The 20971-nt window shown below is 37.5% G+C and overlaps 1 protein-coding gene across 4 annotated transcripts; it reads right to left on the reverse strand.

Annotated features, from left to right (window-relative positions):
* Nucleotides 1–971: 971 nt before the first annotated feature.
* On the reverse strand, nucleotides 972–20197 carry LOC124299331 (dual specificity protein phosphatase 15-like). 4 transcript variants are annotated; one of them, XM_046752492.1, is made up of 9 exons: nucleotides 19851–20191; nucleotides 10921–11127; nucleotides 6298–6414; nucleotides 6101–6225; nucleotides 5271–5442; nucleotides 4946–5124; nucleotides 3641–3841; nucleotides 2222–2506; nucleotides 972–1334 (listed from the first exon to the last, which is right to left on the reverse strand). In XM_046752492.1, the coding sequence occupies exons 2-8, from the start codon at nucleotides 10939–10941 to the stop codon at nucleotides 2224–2226; spliced, it is 1098 nt and encodes a 365-aa protein (XP_046608448.1). In that variant the 5' UTR covers nucleotides 10942–11127; nucleotides 19851–20191; the 3' UTR covers nucleotides 972–1334; nucleotides 2222–2223. The 4 variants fall into 4 exon arrangements, with proteins under 4 accessions (XP_046608448.1, XP_046608447.1, XP_046608446.1 ...); XM_046752491.1 differs by lacking the exon at nucleotides 972–1334 and having other exon boundaries at nucleotides 1440–2506; nucleotides 20084–20197; XM_046752490.1 differs by lacking the exon at nucleotides 972–1334 and having other exon boundaries at nucleotides 1440–2506; nucleotides 19875–20190.
* Nucleotides 20198–20971: the final 774 nt, after the last annotated feature.

Consider the following 20971-nt stretch of genomic DNA (forward strand, 5'->3'; position numbering starts at 1 on the left):
ACAAAAACTAATATTTTAACAATTTTGTCATAGGCATTTCTTTAATTCTTTATTTATCGTTAACATCTTCCATTGTTTTCAACCTCTCATATCTGTATTTCATTCAAGTATTGTCGTCATACTTTCAACATAATTTCCAAACCGCACAGCCATTAAAATGTCGCTACCATGCGCATAAGAAAATCAAATGTAGTTCACGCGAGTCCTCGTGGCCACCCCAATTCGGAAATTTGCGTTTCATACCGATAAACTCAAATTTTACTTGAAAAAAAAAAAAAAATGCAATTGAAATTTGCGCACTATGGAAAACAAAGCCTTATTTTCCTAAAAATCGTGTTTTTCACGATTTTCTTACGTGTCTACGTTGAAAAAAATAATCTACGCGGAAAGATGAGTTTTTTACATCACGGACATTTTTTTTTCATGATTCGTTTCCGACAGCAACGGAGATAAGTCCGTGGATAAAAGTCGATTTTATAAAATTAAAAAATTGCATTTCAAAATTATCGAGGATCGCAAGTTGTAGATGACTAAAACGTCGTCAATTTTTCTATCTTATTGTTAGTGCGCATTTTAGTTTAAAATTGTAGACAATTCAAATTTTCATCCCGGATTATTGCCATGTAATTGGCGGAAATGCCCATATTGTATATTTGCAGTACACATTGGTGGGGGATAACTTTATATACAGAATAACTGATTTTTCTCGTGCACATAAAATTCTGCAACGTTGTGTCGGTGACTCTGTGCAAGGAGTATCTAATTAACAATTTAATCAGTAAATAAAATGATAACTAGCTATCATTATCATATCATATTTATGTAACGGTAAGTATTTTGACAACAACATATTCTATAAAATTTATATCTCGTAATAATTCCTTCTTTTTTTCTTCCTTTCTTCGTTTCCGTTCCAACAATTATTTTAATATGTATAATACATTATTTATAATACGTGTGTACCGTTTTTCATGTGTGCAATAACAACATTTATAAATGAGAACTTCAATGCGAATAATGCATTTTGTGTAAACGTGTTCAAATAGTAAGGTCTTTTTTTTTTTTTATTTTTCTTCTCGGCAATTTTTCCGTTCGGATTTAATCGATCGATCTTCCAGTAATACGATTATGTGTAAACGATTTTTATTTATTTCTTCTTTTCTTTCGAATTTATTTTGGACGGTTCAGCATGGCCAGAATGTTTTTTTTTTTTTTTTCTTTGCATATTAATTGTCTGTACTCAGTCATCAATCTTATATCACTGACTTCATTCAAGATCAGGTTCGAAATCCTTCGTCATTTCCTCTGGGACCCAACGCACACAAAGACGCCATCTGCAGGCAGTAGAATACGCATCGCTCCCAGATCGTCGAATATATACGGGTAGGGTATATAACATATATTAGGGTGGTCCTTAAAAAGGTCGTTTTTGAATTTTATATAATTCAAAAATAATTCCCCAATTTTTTCCGATTTTTATCTCAACTCTAACCCGTACCCCAAAGAGGGTGGCTTTCCACATAAAATCTACCGAACAGATTTAGATGAAATTTGTCATAGGTGGGTTCCTTGGGTCACTGATTACGAATGTGAACTCAAAATTTAAAAATTCAAAGTGGCGGATCCAATATGGTGGATAAAAATCCCAAAAGTCTCTTGATATTGCCATATTGGATCCGCCATTTTGAATTTTGAAATTTTCAGTGGCCCAAGCAATCCCCCTGTAGCAAATTTCATCTAAATCCGTTCGTTGGATTGGATGTGCCTCTGAAAGGGCTGAATGGAATCCACCCTATTTAGGGCACGGGTTAGAGTTCAGATAAGAATCTGAAAAAATTGGGGAATTATTTGTGAATTATCCGGAACTGATTTGGGGGGCGCACCGGTCAAAATTCAAACATTACCCTTTCAAGGACCATCCTGGTATACATAGGTATATTATCCAAGCTGCGTTGTCATATTTTTCACGCCACATTGACTCAACGTAAAAAACCGAAAGGCTAACAGCTTGCGTCATACACGCGGTATGAATTTTCAGCGTTTTGATATCTATGCAATTAGCGCAATTGTAAAATAATCAGCTGATCTCAGCGCCGTATTACTTTTATGTAGCTTCACATCATCCGTTCATTATATGCATAATCCAATGAAGTTCGTCTCATCAGTTTGTCACCTAACGATCCCAACCCGCTGGGTGAACAAATGAATAACGTATTCCTACCGTTACGTTATCTTATTTTGAGACTCGTTGTCGGCCAGATCCCGCTTCTGAGGCTGCGGCGAGGCCGGAAGTCGGGGCTGATTGGCCTGAAGGTTACCGGGATTGCAGCGTGGCCAATGTTGAGGAGAAGACGGTGGAGTAGCTCTGGGAGTGACAGGAGCTGATCCAGCGCGCAAGCGCCATTTGTTTCCCGAATTTGCCGGCCCAGTTCTGCCAACCGTCGACAGATTGGTATTGCTGCTGCTGCATGCAACGGCGCTGGATAAATCCACTCGAGATATGGCTCTGAAAAGGAACATGTGGAATGGAGAGTATCTCGCAATCATGCATCTTTCACATCGCTCGCAGTCATAATTACGGCATCGGTCTTCTTATAATTACCTCCATATTCTTTAATAGAACTAGCCGAGTGAAAGAACAAGCTCAACTTTTTTCATCAGCTCAAGCTCATCTTGTAACTTTCGTATGGAACGTTTGCCGATAAAATCTATTGTTCCGGAATTAATTGACCATCACACTCGAAATAGAATACCCGGTTCACAAGTATAATATTTGACAAAGTATGCGCGTATAATAATGTGTAAATTGAAAACAAAAGGTCCTGTACCAGGGTCTGTGAAGATTCCTGGGAAATTCCGTAAATTATGAATTTTTCTGAAATTGGGTTTACGTTGAACATTTCGTGACAGCAATTCGAGAGATTTTGAAAAATTTATGACCCATCTTTATCGGATACTTCATTGTCTTCTGCAATTTCATTCGAATCGATCACGCGACTTTTCAGAAGTTTCTACACTTGAGTGTTAGAAAATGCTCGAAAAAATTTGTGCGCGTGCTTTTTGAGTTGATTTTTTTTCAAGCCCTGCTTCGAAAGTTCGATTTTCAAAGTCTGTGGACCGTGACTAAACTTCCCCACTTCCGAACAGTGTGGTCAAACGACGTTGGCGCATGCGCACACTTGAAATGCCATATTTTATACACTAGGGCTTTCTTTGGCGCATGCGCATTTTCGAATATCTAAATTTTACGCACTGTGTCGTTGAGCGTAAATTACCTAACCCCAATTTTACGCGCTATAAGTGATACTTTCATTGCTTCTCAAATCAAACTTTCATTCGCAAGTAAAACAAAAATTAACGTATGTGACGTAATCGGATGTGCAGTACCTGACTCATGTGATCACAACACTCGCTTTTGCCGCTCAGGTCGTAAACTTCAAACTTATCAGTAATCACCCCCTCTACGCACTTATAACACAATATACGCGCTATTCTTTTCGACGCGTCGTTTTTCGCGATAACCGGTACAATAGGGGCACTTTGCTTTGAAATTCCGTTTAAAACTGCATGACGAGAATTTTACGGTATACTGCCGCTTCGGTTTTCTGCGATTCAATAAATTGAACATTGACAATTTTACCTAGACGGGGGTGCAGATCCTGTATAAGAGTGCAGACCTGCTGGTCCACTACGAGGTCGTTGACCAGACGGGATGGCGCTGGCCGATCTGGGAAAGGCCGGTGAGGGTGGCGCCGACGGGAGCATTCTTGGAGAGTGTGGTGGTGTTCTTCCGGTCGTCAGGCTAGTCGTACTTGTGGTGGAAGATTTTCTCCTCAAATTTCTGCAATTCAGTGAATGCTAATCTTGTCATACGATCACTCTGATCACAGGCGCATTGTGCCAGTAATCCAAAACGAATTGGCCTTCAAAGAATGGGATTTGATCGAATGGACAATAATTCAAAAGACTTCAACTGTTTTGAAGAGAATTGAAAAGAATTCGGGTGGTCATAAGATTTTAGTTTGATGTCTAAGAACATCCTGACTCTTTCGAATTCGTTTTGATTTACTGGGATACCTACCCACAAATGTTATTATAGTGCCTAATCACGCTTCAATGACTTCCTATGGACTTTTTTCCAATGGAAATTTAGCATTATCTATGAGTTGGCGATACCAATTGAAACCCAAATCCGACAGAAGCCGTTTTACGTATCAGGGTACTCAAAGTCAGTCTAATCCTAGTAAGTGGAGGTATAATAATGATGATGGTGTATTTTTTTACTAACCATAATTGTGACACTCTGTTTCAGATCGAATACAATGTACACTCGTGAAATAACGATCATTATAAATCGCGCAAGAAAGTGACAGAAAGGTCATTTTTTTGGATTCGAAATTTTGTTGTTGGACAATTGAAAGTTGCCAAGAGCATGAGTCATGTATTCGGCATCAAGTTCCCCCATATCGTAAGTTAAACCTCTTTGGGCATGCTCCATTTACACATATTTTATCGTCTCATTGTTCATTTTGGTTCATAATTGTGTTAATTAATTACAAAAAAAAAAAAAATATCGAACCGTAATATTAATATTTAAAAACCCCTCGAAAACATCCAATGCAACATTCGTCAGCGACTTTCAAAAAGTTTTTATGTTGAGGTAAAATTTTTAGGATATCATTTTCTTACATACAAAAACAATTGCCACCGTGAGAGATAAAATTGATGTCAAAAAAATATGAATATTTGATCATTTTTGGACATATCTAAAATCTTTAGTGACCCCTAAAAAGTTTCTAACTGATATAAAATTTGGGAGATATTATAGATTCAGGATTCAATCGCTGTGCTCTGTCAACGTATCACTTTTGTTATTTCTACGCATTTGACGCCAAAATTGACTTTAGTACCATTCCATAAATAGCGTGAAACACGTTTTTCTTACCTTTTGGATGGCTGCCGGCAAAGGCCAGTTGGACAAGTGCGCCCCATGGCACACTTACCCTCGCATACTTCTTTCGCAAGTGCCAGACTCTCATAGTTGCAGAGAGCAGCCCTGCAGATTTCTGCGTCTGATGCGGCTAGAGCTAAACTAGGATATCGTTCCTTCAATCTTCTTCGTTCCTGTAACGAAAATGAAAAGTAAATATCACACCGACACGGGTTCTGTTATGCATAACAGGGATTATGCTATCGCCAACGGTACATTTGAGACAAGCCTGATAGTACGGAGTTAATACCGAACGTAGAGCAATGGAATGTACACACACCTCTTGGAGACGAGTGGCTTCAAAGTCTTGTAACTGCTGCTGAAAACCAACGTTAGGATTCGCCACCGCACGACCAACGCGAACTACTTTGAGTGCCTCTTTCCAAGAGAGATCCGTGGTACTCATGATGTAAGCTACGGCTACCGTTACGCTGCGAGACATCCCCGCTAAGCTGTCGGAAGAAGAGAACAGAAGCAAAACACCAGAATTGATGTAGATCACACGCATTAGACGAAGAAAAACTAAACATTGTTCGAGGACGTTTGCTCTTACTACAAAAGGGTAAAACGATTTTTCACACTGTTTAACCACACTCAGAGAATATCTGTGAATCCTGGATCTGCCAGGGAGCTTGCGAGTGCCTATTTCTTCAAGAGTACCAAGAGACGATAACAATTTTTAAGAAGAAAATATACTCATTCCTGAATCGGGAGAGTCAATCAGATGATATGCGAGACTTGCTTCTTAGATTTTGGAGTCACTTTAGTGACAAATCAGCATTGTACCATCTTGCAAGTACGTTAAACACAAAAATTGTTTCTCTTTAACCCAGACAATGTTCAAGTGTGTTCGACAGTGACATGCTTACGAAGATCCTCCCTTCATCTAAACATCTTTAACCAAAGTCTCTTTAAACATGGACTACAGAAAGGATCAGAGAGTTGGATACTGGTCATGGCCTCAAAGCAACTACATAATTTTTAGGTGATAATGATCAAGATACATTCAAAAGAAGTAGAATGACATCGAGACCCTTTATAACGAGGATCTCAACGATCATCAAGTCTGCGAATAGTCGAAAGCAAGACCAGAGGTATGGTCATAGTTACCAGTGTATCAGGACGTTGCCACCACGAAGTCGAGCAGCATGGATGAAGTCATTGCAGAGTGGAAAGTACTGGGTCAAGTTCTGATCGGGGGTATCGGCTGCCAGAATACACAGATAGTGCTTGTCCTGCCGAAAGAAAAGCATCAATCGTATCGTGTGAGGTCATGCCTCCACTTTTCTTGGCACAGTTTCACTTACGGAGTGTAAACGCCTTGCCGCGTCATGGATGGCAAGAATATGGGTGATCTCGTAGCGCTCCAACTGAGCCGCATCCTTACTGTCCCGGTAATTGCCCACGTATAAGCCGGGTAAGACCTAAAATATGGAGAGGACCCGTATAGGTTAATTACTCTACTCATTAGCCGCGTACTTGCTTATCACTTGAAATTAATGATTCAAGTCCGCGTTTTTACCTTGGAAGGAAAAGAGAACGGATGTATTGTCTTCGATCTCAATTGTCAATTGAAGTCAGGCTTCGGATAATTCAATGAATAGCGTACTACGGCAGGATTAAAAAAATTTCAGATTGTTTTCGGGGCCTGATTTTCAGAAATCGGATTCGTTTTCTGACTCTATGATTTGCCTATCACTAACGATCATCGCGGACAATATGTCCATGATATGAATTTACTGTGTATGATATGTCACGTTCTACATTGGCTGTATAGTAACTTCACGTAAATTTTTTATTAATTGCCACTCATCCGCGTGTGATTATCGTCAAGAGAATCCTAATGAAGGGAAGCGATGCGGGCTGACTTCATTTTGTACGTCTTTCTTTACAGGAAAAACCTATCTAAGTGTGGCATAGCGTAGTATGTTACAATACATCACTTTTAACGACGCAAATTTTCTGGCTGAAAAAATTACAGCTACTTTCACCTGGCTCGGCAATTTTTGATCAATTCTGAAAAATAGCTTGCCACGCAGTCTGAGATTTATATATTATCGTAATGTCTTGAAAACGAGCGAATCTAACGACCCGACGCCTCTGGAATATAAAAGAAAACGCGTGATATAAATCAACGCGGTCGCTGACCGAAAGGCATCGATTACTTTCTGCACCAGAAATAAATATTCGTACCCCCACCATGTTTCGCTGAAAATGTTCCTACCGGGATGTTTTTAACCAACGCTTTGTAGCATTATGTTTATTCTGTAATAAAGTTAATTATAATCACCCTGACCCGGGTTGCTCTGGTTTTGCCATTTCGAGGGGTTCGTTAATAATTAGAAGTTGCATAAAATTTGGCTGGCTGTGCACTGAGAAAATAAAAAGAAAATATTAAAAAATAACAACACCTAATCCAACGAACACCGAGCTGTTTAATTCCAGGTTCATTATTTCGCGACACGAACACGCGACACTGTGCCAAGCCTCTATCTCCGTATAATGCATGCGCGTGTGTTTCTTTTCCCCGTGGAATTAAAAATCAACTCGATTGTCGAGTCTCGGATTTCACGCAATAGTCTCATTCGTTATTCACCTGGATTGCTATGTTCGAATCCCTTGACATTCGAACAGTGAAATGGCAAAAATAAATTCGTGATGCCTATGAATAAAGCTTCGAAGAACACTTGCAAAAATGAAAATATACACTGAGAAAAATTTCATTTGTTACATTGAATATCGCGCAGCCATGATATTTGCAAACATATACCTGTACTCTGTATGGTATAACGTATAGTACAGATAGATTACAATAGTTGCTGTGGGGTTACATTATGCGAGTATAGAGTTGGCCACGGCATATATAATACTGTCACTTTCATCGCTGAGATCGATCGCTCGCCTAATACACCGGGTATCATGTCATGTCCGAGGGTATTACAATCCTTTACGCGCATCTCTATGTATTCACCTATGTACATACATACCCATGCGGCTACGTTACATTATCTCTGTTTCGTGTCAAGTATCGTTTTGATCGGAAAGAAAATATATCTATACGGTACGTCTGAATGCTCGCGTCACTTTCAGGCTTTCCATTTCACGCTAAACGAATAATTTTTACTCTAAATATTGAAAACTTCCAGGGACGGAATTTGTGTAATAGAAACTGAACTCTACGAGTTTTATAAATAGTGAAAAACTGCTTGAGACAGTTCAAGCACGATCGAGTAGAGAATTCTTATAAACTTTTGGACTGAACATCAGAGAAAAGGTTTCACGTATTACGATTATTTATTATATATAAATTTTGCTACAAGGCTTCGGGTGTCGTGATAAATAATTATCCAGACAACCGAGAGAAAAAGATTTCACAAATTCTACGTAAAATCGGAAAATTACACGTTTGAGGTTCACTAACTTTAAAAGTCGAGTTTTGAAAAAAAAAAAATGCTAAGAAAACCAATCGATGAACGTAAACTTTCTACAGTGGTATCTAATTATTAGAAACTGTATTATTATTTGTATTCTCTTTTGTTTTTGCAGAATTTCTCAAAAATCGACAGTCACTGTTTCGAATTCCGTTCCAATTAAATGTTATGAAAATCGCAATGCTCTTATTACATGTTTTTGCAGGCATCTAATTTTTCTCGACCTTGCAATTGGAATCAACAGTAAAACTGAGGATATTGGATCGAATTTATACGAATTACATGGAACTTAACTATTCTGAGGTTTAACCTGATCTAACATAATTCGTTCTACCTGCAAGTTTATTTATTATATTTATTTATTATTGAAGATGAAAGTTCGTCGAAAATCCGGTCAGGAAGAAGAAGAATTTAATGCTTTGAAAAACGTGAATATAAAAAGAGTCGACGTTTCGGCCGGGCCCTGCCGACCATCCTCAGGAATAAATTAAAAAATGACGACCAGTACATGCTTAGGTGTTGTTAGTTGTACAGCATTTCGGACGGAAGTCTCTATTTATTTATTATATTACATTTATTTATTAATGCGACAATGCATGATATACCGGTATTATAATCAGTACGATATAAATCCATCATTCTACATTCGTGAGCCACGATTTTAGACGTTAGATTATTACGAATTCGCTTTATTATTTTATGCTTGTTTTTTTTTTTTTATTTATTTTTTTTTATTTTGAATGTGAAACATTTTGGTAAATGCTACGTACAAACACTGCCGTACGAATCTACATACTATACTACTTCAAATCGATTAATCGATAAGAATTCCCCGAATAAGTTGCACAGTTTTTCGACACTGCAAATCAGTCTGTGTTGTCGAACCGTTGCCATTTGTTCATTCGGAATGGATTTTCTACAGTCAAATAAAATTGGATATCGCATTCGACGATTATTATATACTCGTTAGCCTAGATTATGGCTCACAATTTCTTTGTTCTTTTTCTTTTCTTTCCGAATGAAATGCGATATCGCAATTTCCTCTTTACAATAATATTCGCGAGTACACAATATTTAAATATGATACACGTCGTTAAAGCCGTTTATACGACGATTGTATCACTGACTTTTTCACAATGTTTACTCAAATCTGCGAAAGTCAATTCCTCTCATTATATTTTGTGTTAAGAAATGCACTGTATAATAGATATAAATATTGTAATAACCGCCACAAACAATACTCGTATATTCGAAACAAGAATAATACCTTTCACGTTGTAGTATTTTTATAATAATCTTTAAATAATGTAAGCACACAACAGACTCGAAGTATTACACAGCTTAACAAAGAAAAAAAAGAATTTTATTTGTTGCCCTGATTTTTTCCGTGAACTTTGATGTTCGGGAATGTAGAATTTACGAACAAAATCATGATTATGTTACATTGGCTTCAGTTTATATGCCATTTTAGTATTGCTAGGAGGGGGATGGTTTTTAATATAATAACGATTTTATTCGTAAATTTTTTGTTCTCAATCAGGGCAAAAAAAATAAAAAAATTAAAATTTCTGTCAAACTAAGCAATATTTTTTTGATAAACTTTAGATAACAAAACTAAAATCGAATTCTTCATGCAAATATTGCTTTTTTGAGTCATGTATTATCACGAAGATGTCGATGAAATAAATGGCAGGAGACAATTTCGAAAAACTACGTCTACTTCGACGGTCGTTGACATCAAATCTTACTAAGACCGCTCAAATATCAAGAGCAACAAAGCCGCTGCTATCGCCCTGAATCACTAATATTACCTAATTTTCTTATAAAAATTTTCAAGCTTCCGCGACGATTTTCGTCGGCTATTACATCGCTCGGAGTTACAATAAAACACGTTTCTTTTTGGCCACCTTGTACGTCATTACACACGGGTATACATTTCAACGGAGTTTGAATATTCTCAAGTCAAACGTATGGTGCAATGTAAAGCGAAAAGCTGAAAGACCATTTATTCAGCTTTAAAAGAACCCGCGTGAGCTTCTCACCGACAACACTATTCCAGTGGTAAATGGACTGCGTTCGAATTGCAGGCCAGTGAATTATTCAGCATTATGTACGCGACTTGAATTTGTTTAAAACCCCATCCTGCTTTAGACTTTTCCGTTATTGTTCTGATATTTAAATCCACTGGAAAACAGAAACCAATGCACGGAATAACGTATTTTCCGCAAATAAACCTGAAGTATTTCATCGAGTTGACTCTTACGTATCCTTTTTTATTTTTATTCTTCATCATCCTACGAGTGCAATCGATCTCTGATTTCTTCTTAAAAATCATTACTTTTTCGAAAATTTTCTCGTAGAACGCAGTTCTCTATTTCATTACTTCTCCAAGCAAATTGCTTCTTCGCAATTTCATTCCTACGGCAAATTGGTGGATAAAGAAACTGCACAGCGGCACTTTACAAGACACGAATCGATTACTCGTGTGTATCACGGTACCTTGTTCATGCCATTCCCCATGGCGATTAGAATCCAAGCAACGAATAGCTACGGTGTAGAGATACAGGGAGGCCATCAATCCGTTGTTTTCGTAACTGTTCGCTTCCTGCCAGCTCTCGTAGAACTTCCTTCCGGCTCACTGTCACCCCTTTTCATGGCTCCTCTCCACCCTTCTGATGCTGCTGGGATAGGAGCAGCTTCCGAAGCCTTGAAAAGATGTAACATCAATTTAACTGACTTTATCTTACAATGATCGATTTCCTTAACGCAACCAGGTTTTCATTTCTAACCCTTTCGGTCAGGGTGGGATGCTCGCAATCATCAATATCATCTCAAAAAAATCCATGTCCTAGCCTTGTCACAGTTTACACTAACAACAAGAGAAATTTTTAGTTCCGGTTACCGCTCGGTCCTTAACTATTTTCATTTTTAATCCTCGTTTTTCGTAATTCCAACAATATTCAAACAGTTTTTTTAACGATACCTGTTTTACTGATTTTTTCTAGTTACTGTAACAAATTAAATTTTTCTCAGTGTACTTTACATAACCCCAAAAAATCCTGAGTAACAACTTTTAGCCAGAATCATCGAGTTTTGACAGTTTTTGCGATTTTAAATCCGCCATATTGGATTTAGAACTTATCAGATTCCGCCTTCAGATTCGTGATCAGTGACCCCAAAAACCTACAATGAACAAAATTCTGGCCAAATTATTGAGTTGAAAAGTCTCTCTTATGCCTCTTGATGTTTCAATATAAACAAATCGGAAACCAAAAACGGATAAAAAAAAGTTCTGTAACAATTCGATTTTTATTTTATCCAACAATGTCGATGTTATACTTGTCCCGTTACAGTTGTTTCAAATCGCAGAATAAACTTGAATTGAAAATGATAAAAATGTAAATATTATATCTGAAAAATAGAAGAATTATTTTTAAAAAATCGACCAAATCGTCTTACATATGTTGCAGCTATCGCGCAGGCGTACCAGTCTTGTTGACGTGGCATTAACACATAAATTCCAACAAAACATTATTTTCCATTCAATTATGTACATCCTATAGACCTGTGTGTGAAATGTGTGTGAAATGCAGGCCGTTTAGAAACAAGCCTGAACACCTGCGATGTGATCGGTGGACTCTTCTAACATTTCAGATCGATATCCCAACCTCCGGTAAAGCGCGTCAAGCGAAGCGATACAAATATCCTGACGGAATGAAATTGGTTTATTTTTTTATTTATTTTATTTTTTTTTTTCCCTCATAAAAATCAATAATGATTGATTCAACGTTTTAAAGACGAAAACGTTGATACAGTTTCTTAACTTAAAATTATCTGGAGCTTGAACGGGTGAAACTTCTCACAAGTACAAATAAATCGATGATCGATGAAAAAATAATTATCATCTTACTCCATTGATCGAAGTAAAATTACCTCCGATACCAAATGACTGCGGGATTTTTCGAAAGTGCGATGTGAATGTGCGTAATTCAGATCACCAGAAATACGAGGTACCCACTCAATAAAAATTCGACGCAATTAAATTCTTGACATAAACTTGCGCAGGATCAAAATCTCTGACATAGACTTATTGGTAGATGTAATATAATAAAGCATATAAAGATTCAATAGCAAACAAAACCGGCGTACAGTGAATCCGGGGCTTGGGTATCCAATTTCGGGAAAAGAAGTCTCGCCATCCGAAATTCCTGTTGGATATATAGATGCAACACTGATATTTCAATAAAACATCTGTTACACGAGACAACAGCAGAGCAGTAAACGGAATTTATATTTGTTTTCAAAATATGTATGAGACGTAAAATAAAGGTTCAAAGCATTTTTTTTTTTTTTTCATTTCTTACGAAAAAAACAAACAAACGAATCTACTTGTATTGTGAATATATGTGAAGATGTATATATATATATATATATATTTTCATCTTAGATAAAGTTTTGGAATTGAAATTATTGCATTCTCTACAAAAAAAATGAGAATACGAAATTGTTCCAAATGAAAATAAAATTATATGCTTTTGATTTAAGGTTGAAAGCATTTCGGTCTCTCAAAGAATTTAAATGAGACATTTTTTTTTTCATTCCGCTGTATGTGTAACGTAGTCAAAGTAACGTAAATGTTAATAGTATGGAAAACTGTTAATACAGAAAATCACGGGTGTCTCGATCCTTTTTTCATATATTTTTTTATTGATGTTTCGTTCGGACTCGGCTGAATTATACTCGGTAGAATAACGAATAGAATTGCAGACCCTGTTTTCAGTGCATACGAAACATGCAAGTGACATTTTAAGTGTGTGGAAAGCCAATTTTTCGTTTTTGACGTAGCCGGCTAAATACGGTCAAAAAATGACAGATGGTTAAAAAAAAAAAAAAACAACAAACAATAGGCCTGCTACATTCGTGTTTTAACAGCCTATTTTACTAACTCACGATTAGGATGGAGAAATTAATTACGGAGTTTTAAATGCTTAAAATTTTGAAGAAACGTTTAGAACAGTGAAATGATCCAATATTATTGTTAATAAAAAGAAACAAACGGTTAATTTTGCTAACCTAGGTGGAGCCAGTCTCAAAAGTTCCCGCTGTGATATGTTTCCAACTTATGCAACGATAAAAAGTGAACCGTTTTGTTTTTTACTTTATTATTAAAATAAATCAAAAGCTACGTGAGCGATAAAATCAAAAATTCCGTTAGTTCTTTTTTTTTTTTTTGTTCTCGTTAATCGAATAACTTGAAAACTAGTCGGTCAATCATATTCAAAATATCAACATCTAATCCAAGAAAATAATCAACAAAAAAAAAAAAAAAACCTCCCTTGATTGAGACTGAAGTCTTCGTTCATTCTCCAGATATTGTCGGACAAAAATTGATCAGACATAAAATTTCAAAGAATGTCTTATTCTTAGATTTTTCAGAGCGTGAGATGTTTGCGATTTTTAAACTTGACGTCGGATGAACTTTCGTAGAGTCAGGAAATTCTTGTATATTCGTACAAGATTTTTCCCCAGAGTTTTTGGAAATATAATGGCAGTAATACGAAATGAAAATAGTCATAACTCCTAAACAGAACGTCACCCCATCTTCTCTGGGATCATCAAAATCTTGTATCAATATACACTTTTCTGTGAGAGTTTTAAAAAAAAAAATTGCTAAGGGAGTTTCGTGTAATCCTAAAATGTTTTCTTATCTATATTTCGAGAAAATTGGAACTCCCAGCGTGAGAATAAACTGAATGAAAATATTTTCCTGGAAGATGGTTCAAGACCTAAAACTTTTGTCTTTGAAGAGAAATTTTTTGTGCAACTATTCGGTAACGAGCTAAAATCGACTGAAAAACAAGCGACTTCCCAAAGTAAAGATTTCGAAAAAGTCATAACTCGCTAAATCAAGTCGCGGAAAAAATCGGAAAAAATCGTCAGTACTATTGCGGTTGGATGCTTCTACACAAAACATAAGAGAATAGTCGCAATTTTTTGGCACGCCTCACAACTTTTTTCCTTACTACGTAACATTCTGCTTCAATGAAAAACTAATGAAATGTAAAAACTGGAATTTTCCGAAAAAAGAACGTCCGACTAACGAATCAGAACAATTCGTCTGAATAACTGTAAAGTTGTTGCAGTTTTTATACCAAGAGTTTTCGGCTAAACTTGCCGCTGATTGCCAACAGATAAGGAACCAAAGCTACATTTCGTACCGTTAAATATTTGCATAACGTAGCTTTCGTTGCCCGTCTGCTGACGATGCTGGTGTTGAAATGTAGGTACAAAAATCTATATATGGATTTACAGGCAAATATTTACACTAAGGTGGGGTCAAGTCGCACTGTAGAAATGTTGAAAAAGCAGAGGTTGAGGATTCTCAGAACAAACAGCTAGGTAATACCCTGGAACCCACTTACGAATATAGTGTTCGTGTTGTATTGTACATACGAACCGAAACAAGTGGCACGAATCGCGCAGAGCGGAGTCGGAGGGTCCGTTAAAAAAACAGACGATAAAATACAGTACAAGTTCTAGTGTTACGGCCAGTTTTTGACTCGGCTTTATCATCGTGCCCATACGATGTTTTACACTTACAGACCAAGCCGGAGCGTTGGCAATATCTTGGAAACGCTGTGAGCTCAAGAAATTCATGTAGTTGAAGTTCGTAACGTTACACTGAGAAAAATTTCATTTGTTACAGGAACTTGAAAAATTCAGTAAAACAGGTGTGGTTAAAAAAACTGTTTTAATATTGTTGGAATTACGAAAAACGAGGCACGCCTAACCATTTTGCGCTATCGTCGATACTTTTTTGGTAATTGCAACGCAAAATCAGATTCTGAGGTTTACTCTACTTTTTTAGTTAAATAAGGCTTTCACGTCAATTTATTGTTGCACGAGAATTAAATTTTCGCAACGGTTGCAAGAAAATATAGCAACAGTGATCGTAATGAAAAAGAATAGTAACGGATACTAGACTTTTTGGTAAAAAACCAAACATACCCATATTTTTCAAAAGCCAAACTCCTTGAAAGTCGTTCTAAAATTGAAAAGTAATGATTTTTTTCCCGAGATTTCGTGACGTTAACGTTACTTATTTCAACGTCGTAAAAATTCATGGCCTGTTTCTAGTATAAAATCGGGAAAATAAAAAACATTAATCCAACAGATTCTTATTTACTTTATATTGATTTACTAAGACAGTGATCTAGCAAGATGCTCATATATTCCATGGAAGCAGCAGAGTGTGTATTTTTTAATGTTTACAATTTCCATTAAACATTCTTCAAACCATGCACTTATTTTCGTAAAGATTAGTTTTGGAATTTGGCTTTGACTTCTGATTTCACGCACCTCGCAATTAGGAAGACAAGAAAATTTCGTACTCGGTGAGTTTCTTCGAAATGAGAAAAAACACCCGAAGCTGATGATGAGGCTTCTAACGTAAAAGCAATAGAAAATGATAGTTGTCTTCAAAGTTTCATTGTGACTAGACTCGTGGACGGTACTGAATAAACCAAAAGACATTAGAACGCTACGAATTTTCACTCTGAAACACGAAAATTTTCAAAATTAAATTATGTAAAAAATTGACTTCTGTACGTGCGTTTAGTTGTAAGTAGAGCTCTTCAGAAAACGGTTGGCGTACCGGCAACAGAATATCATAAATAGAAAATCTAAAATTTTTCAGAACCTTCGATGTATCCTCTAAGTTCCTACAAAACGGATTTTTGATCAATTGAAATTTGGTTTACAAGTAGCTGCATCTTTTTTCATCAGATTTCGTGTTCGTTATTTTTTTTTTTTTAACTTTCGGGAACGTTTTGATTAATTTCTCGAAAACGAAAGGTCGAATCAAAAATCCGTTCTGCGGAAGCCTAGAGGATTTATTGCTGATTCTAAAACGTCTTGGTTTTTGTACTTCGGATATTGCGTTTGCTTACAAACGTGGTTAACGTACTAACAATCCTTTTCTGCTGAGCTCCTCTTAAACGGACGTACAGGACTGAATTTTTGAGACGATTTGAAAAACTTGTGTGCGACTTAAAGTGAAAAGCCGCAGCTTTCAAATGCGGTTTGGTTCGCTCTGTTCCGTCGATTAGTTTAGTCACGATAAAACGCTGAATAAAATGATCATTTTCTTCTGTCCTTCGATCAAAAACCCCCTTGGGAAGTTTTTCAAACGCAGAAAAATCACGTGCAATACACCGGAAACAATTTTTTTATTTCTCACGTGACCATGCAATAACTGAGAAAAGTTGATTTCCGTATTCGTAAACAAGACTATTACACGACATTCGCATTGAGTACTCGAAAGATCATTTGAACAAATCGTTAAAAGTTTACCGAAACTAACACAACCCGATATTTTATATCTTTTGATAGATTTCATTCCACTCTAAATTTGTTTTTGTGTTTTTCTCTACTCTTAAGACCAACGCGTGAGCAGAAGATAAGTTTGCTCAGATTTCGGTATTCAACAATTTTGTTTTCCACCGATTAAACGCAGAACTCGTTCAAGGGAGAATCGCAATTCACTTAGGAAAGTGTGTTTTTTGCTTCTTTGCATTTATTTCGTAAAGATAAATATACCGGTGAAATTTTTTTGCGATTTTTCAAATCAGCTTCGTGTTTTCTAAGAAAGCGTTTTCTTCTTCCAAACTCCTTTTGACACGTTCCGTTTAATCAAAATTTTTCAGCGTCACGTCGTACCGTTCGGAAATTTTTTCCTGCCGATTTCATGCAAAAGCGTATCGTAATTTTAATGACTTCAGAGATTGTTCTCATACTTGTAAAGCTGCACGTGCATAACTAGTTCATCAGGGTAAAGTTCAAGACGATATAATAGACGTACCGACTTGGCAGCGATTCTCGATGTACAAAGGCTTTGAAAACTACGTGACCGCGACCGTCTCGGTAATTTTCGCGCTAACGGAAGTTGCTAATTCACCAAGTTTCAGGATGAATATAGTTCATGATGTCAGTACACTTTACGGCTTACACTCTTCGTAGAAAAAAAATTGTGCGACGGGATCGTTACATATTTATTTTGTTTTCGAAATAATATAACATTCCCGAAAAGATATCTCACGAAGAAATCACAAAGCATTGCGATGTTCCTTGCAGAAAAGCTTCTATAGCACTGTTTTCGGAAAACTATTTTCCATATTTTCTCAACCTTCTATCAGAATCCCAATTGTTGAGGCAATTTTGATGTGGATACAACTGGACAAGTGGTAAAAAAAAAAAGTGTTCGCACGAAGCTTAAACTCGCCGAATTATCCATTTTATAATATCGACTTCGAAATGCGAAATCGGGAAAGTGGATTCAAAGATTCCCACTTAAATTCCGAGTCCTCGGGCAAGTTTTATTGCCAGATATACGGATACGATGGTCTCAAATATTACTTTCCGTACCACTTTCGGTAAAAATAAACCCTTCGGTACAAGACGATAAGGTACAAACTGAAGAGACTCCGAAGAAATCAAACTTGCATGGAGTAATAAACGATGTGTACTTATGGCCAATACAAACCCGTCCCAAGGATCGCTTAGTAGTAATTTTTAAAGACCTTCAAACCAATATTCACAATGCAAATGTAGGGACTAAGATCCTTCGCTAAGAAGACTGGGAAAAAGAAACATTTCTTCTCTAAAGAAAAGAGGGTGAGAGAACATTGCAATTAAGGGTACCCTCTAAACGACGATGGCATTAGTGTGGTGCCTAAAAAGTTGACTAAAAGTTGAAAAAAAAAAGAAGATCGCACGATGTATTAGCTGAGTGTACTTGCCTCGAAATTACCCTGTGACGTGGCATTAATTTTATTCAGAACTCGTGTGTGTGTGTTTGTGAGAATGAACAAAAACTGACCAGTTTGGATAGCAACGTATATACAATGAATAACATTACGCCTGTGTCTCATAGTCAAGGGACAGGTATGCTGGTGTATTTTGAACCGTGTCGCTTACTCGCGTGCTTCTGGTGCAAGCCCAGCTTAGTCATATTGTAATGGTCGTCTACGAGCACGCACGCAGCTATTTACTCAAATCTTCCTAATAACACAGCCGGGCTGCAGACCATTTAGAAATTTCCACACCGGTATAGCGTGGAACCCTAAGTAGAAAGCTCGTCGTTCCGTGGAATTTGTGTCAGTAACGCAAAGCTCGAGCTTTATCGCTATTTCTCTTTCATTTACGATCAGATATGACAATAACGCGTAGTTACGACGAAGACTTCAACTCTTCGTTGCGATAGTTTCAATTGATGCGATGCGTTGTTGCTGCTGTAAGTTCAGTAATTTCTCAATTACTGCACTTAAACTTATTACAGGATGTAAAAAATATGATAACTTGAGTATGCTCTATTCGTTCCATGTTCAAGGCAAGGTTGGAACGTTGAAAATCGCTATAGCGATGCTTCGTCTTTGCACTCATACTGCATGCGTATATCAATTATTCACGCGATTAAACGACTCTGTGTATGATTCCGTATGTGTTATAAATATGAGGTATGATTATGACATGATCGTGTATGTGTAGTTTCACAATCAACTTTTTTCCGTATCATCGGACGAAAACATTACGTGGGTAAACCTTTCGTGGGGACTAATATTATGATCCGCCGGTATGCTTTGTTATAAGTTACACCTCGAAGTAGGCAACGCTTGGTTAATTGTCGGTGAACTTTATTTAAAAGATATTGTTATGATATCTTAAAGTCCGTGTTCTTCGAATTAAACTTCACATATCAGGCTATTGATTGAGGAAAATAGGATGATTAACTGTTTAAAATCGAAGTAAGATCAGCTGACAATTAAACTGATCATAATCGGTATCCAAAATAATGGTGGAGCTTTGAAAATGAATTTGCAAACTCTTTGAAACAACGATCTCTTCGAATCTTGAATTAAAAATCGAGGTAATGATTGAAAAATCGTCTAAAAAAATCGAACCAGAACTGTTCAATGCAATATAGACTTCTACAGTCTACAATTCAGTGCTAATCTAGAATTTTCCAATTTGCCGGGAAAAATTATTTCACAATACAAGTCCGCACTAGCCAATTTCGACAAATTCTAAGATCACCATTTTCCACAATATTCAAGCAGCAAATATGCCTTATTTTCGTGAAAAATCACACGACGTAATTTCGGTTGACAGTAAACATTGTGCCTAAACATTTACAGTATCTTTCCAAAACCCGAAACCATCGCAACCGGTATACATTTATCCAGAGCTCCAATAATCCGTAGTGACCCGAAAGGTAAACCTTGCAACGTCATTTCCCGCTGTTTACAACCGTATCTGGATGGGTTAGAAATTCAAACAAGCCCGGCAAGGGAAGCAATCGTGCATCTAGAGGAGCATGCATGTCCGTATATAGTCTAGGCGTGAATATAAACGGGAACGTGAACCAGCCGCACTGTGGAAAAATCAGACGTGTTCACCGTTGCGGTGAGTTTTTCGTGAAAAAGTGCAGCGGTTTTCCGGCGTGGCTAATCATCGGCGGAAGCTGGCCATGGTCTTCGACAAATGCTCGAGCCTCGCTGCGACAATGCGACGATGGTCCCGGGGTTATCCTTCGAATCCGGAAGCTCAGCCCTTCGGGGCATGCGAGCGAACCCGGAAAGGGGCGATTCGACGAGGACGGTTATACCTGCGAGCTTGCTGAGGCGGCACCGAGAAGCACCGACTTTCGGCTGACGCAGCCCTGGACGAGCCTCGGACCTACCACACCGACGGCAAAGCGCGACGAACCATCACTACCGTCGCCGACGGTCGACGTCGCGTTGACGGCGTCAAGCAGTCTCCGGGGTGCGCAAGCGCCGCTCGATAATTCCCCTGTCACGGGCGCCTCGACGACGGGGGAGGTCCGTTTTCCTTGCTTTTCCCTCGTTCCTCGTCGCAAGACACCGATCCAATGGTCAAGAGCTTCGAGTTACGCGGGGTCGGAGTTCGGAGTCAACTATAATTCCACACGCCGGCGGTGAGGCGGGTTCGGGACGCGAAGATTCGGGGTGAATGGGGCCGATCGTATGATTCGAGGGTTGGGAAGACGGAAACGAAACCGCCGAAGATTAATCGTGTTGAAATTAGCAACGTTATCGTACATTGATTGTGGGAGAAATTTTTGATTCCGGTTACCGCTCGGTCCTTGACTATTTTCATTTTTTACCAAAATCGGGAAATATAGTTCTGGGTAGAAAATGAAAATTAGTTTTCTAGCTGTTGCCGGAGAGTATAGTATCCGTTACTGTTCTTTCTCATTACGATCACTGTTGCTAGATTTTCTTGCAATTGTTGCGAAAATTTAACGCTTGTGCAACAATAAATTGACGTTAAAGCCTTGTTTAACTAAAAAAGTAGAGTCAACCTCACAAACTGATTTTGCGTTGCAATTATCAAAAAAGGATTGACAATGCAGCAAAATGTTTACGCTTACCTCGTTTTTCGTAATTCCAACGATATTCAAACAGGTTTTTTAACGATACCTGTTTTACTGAATTTTTCTAGTTACTGTAACAAATGAAATTATTCGTGCTGA

The sequence above is a fragment of the Neodiprion virginianus genome, chromosome 2 (genome assembly GCF_021901495.1).
Source record: "Neodiprion virginianus isolate iyNeoVirg1 chromosome 2, iyNeoVirg1.1, whole genome shotgun sequence".
Taxonomy (NCBI): domain Eukaryota; kingdom Metazoa; phylum Arthropoda; class Insecta; order Hymenoptera; family Diprionidae; genus Neodiprion; species Neodiprion virginianus.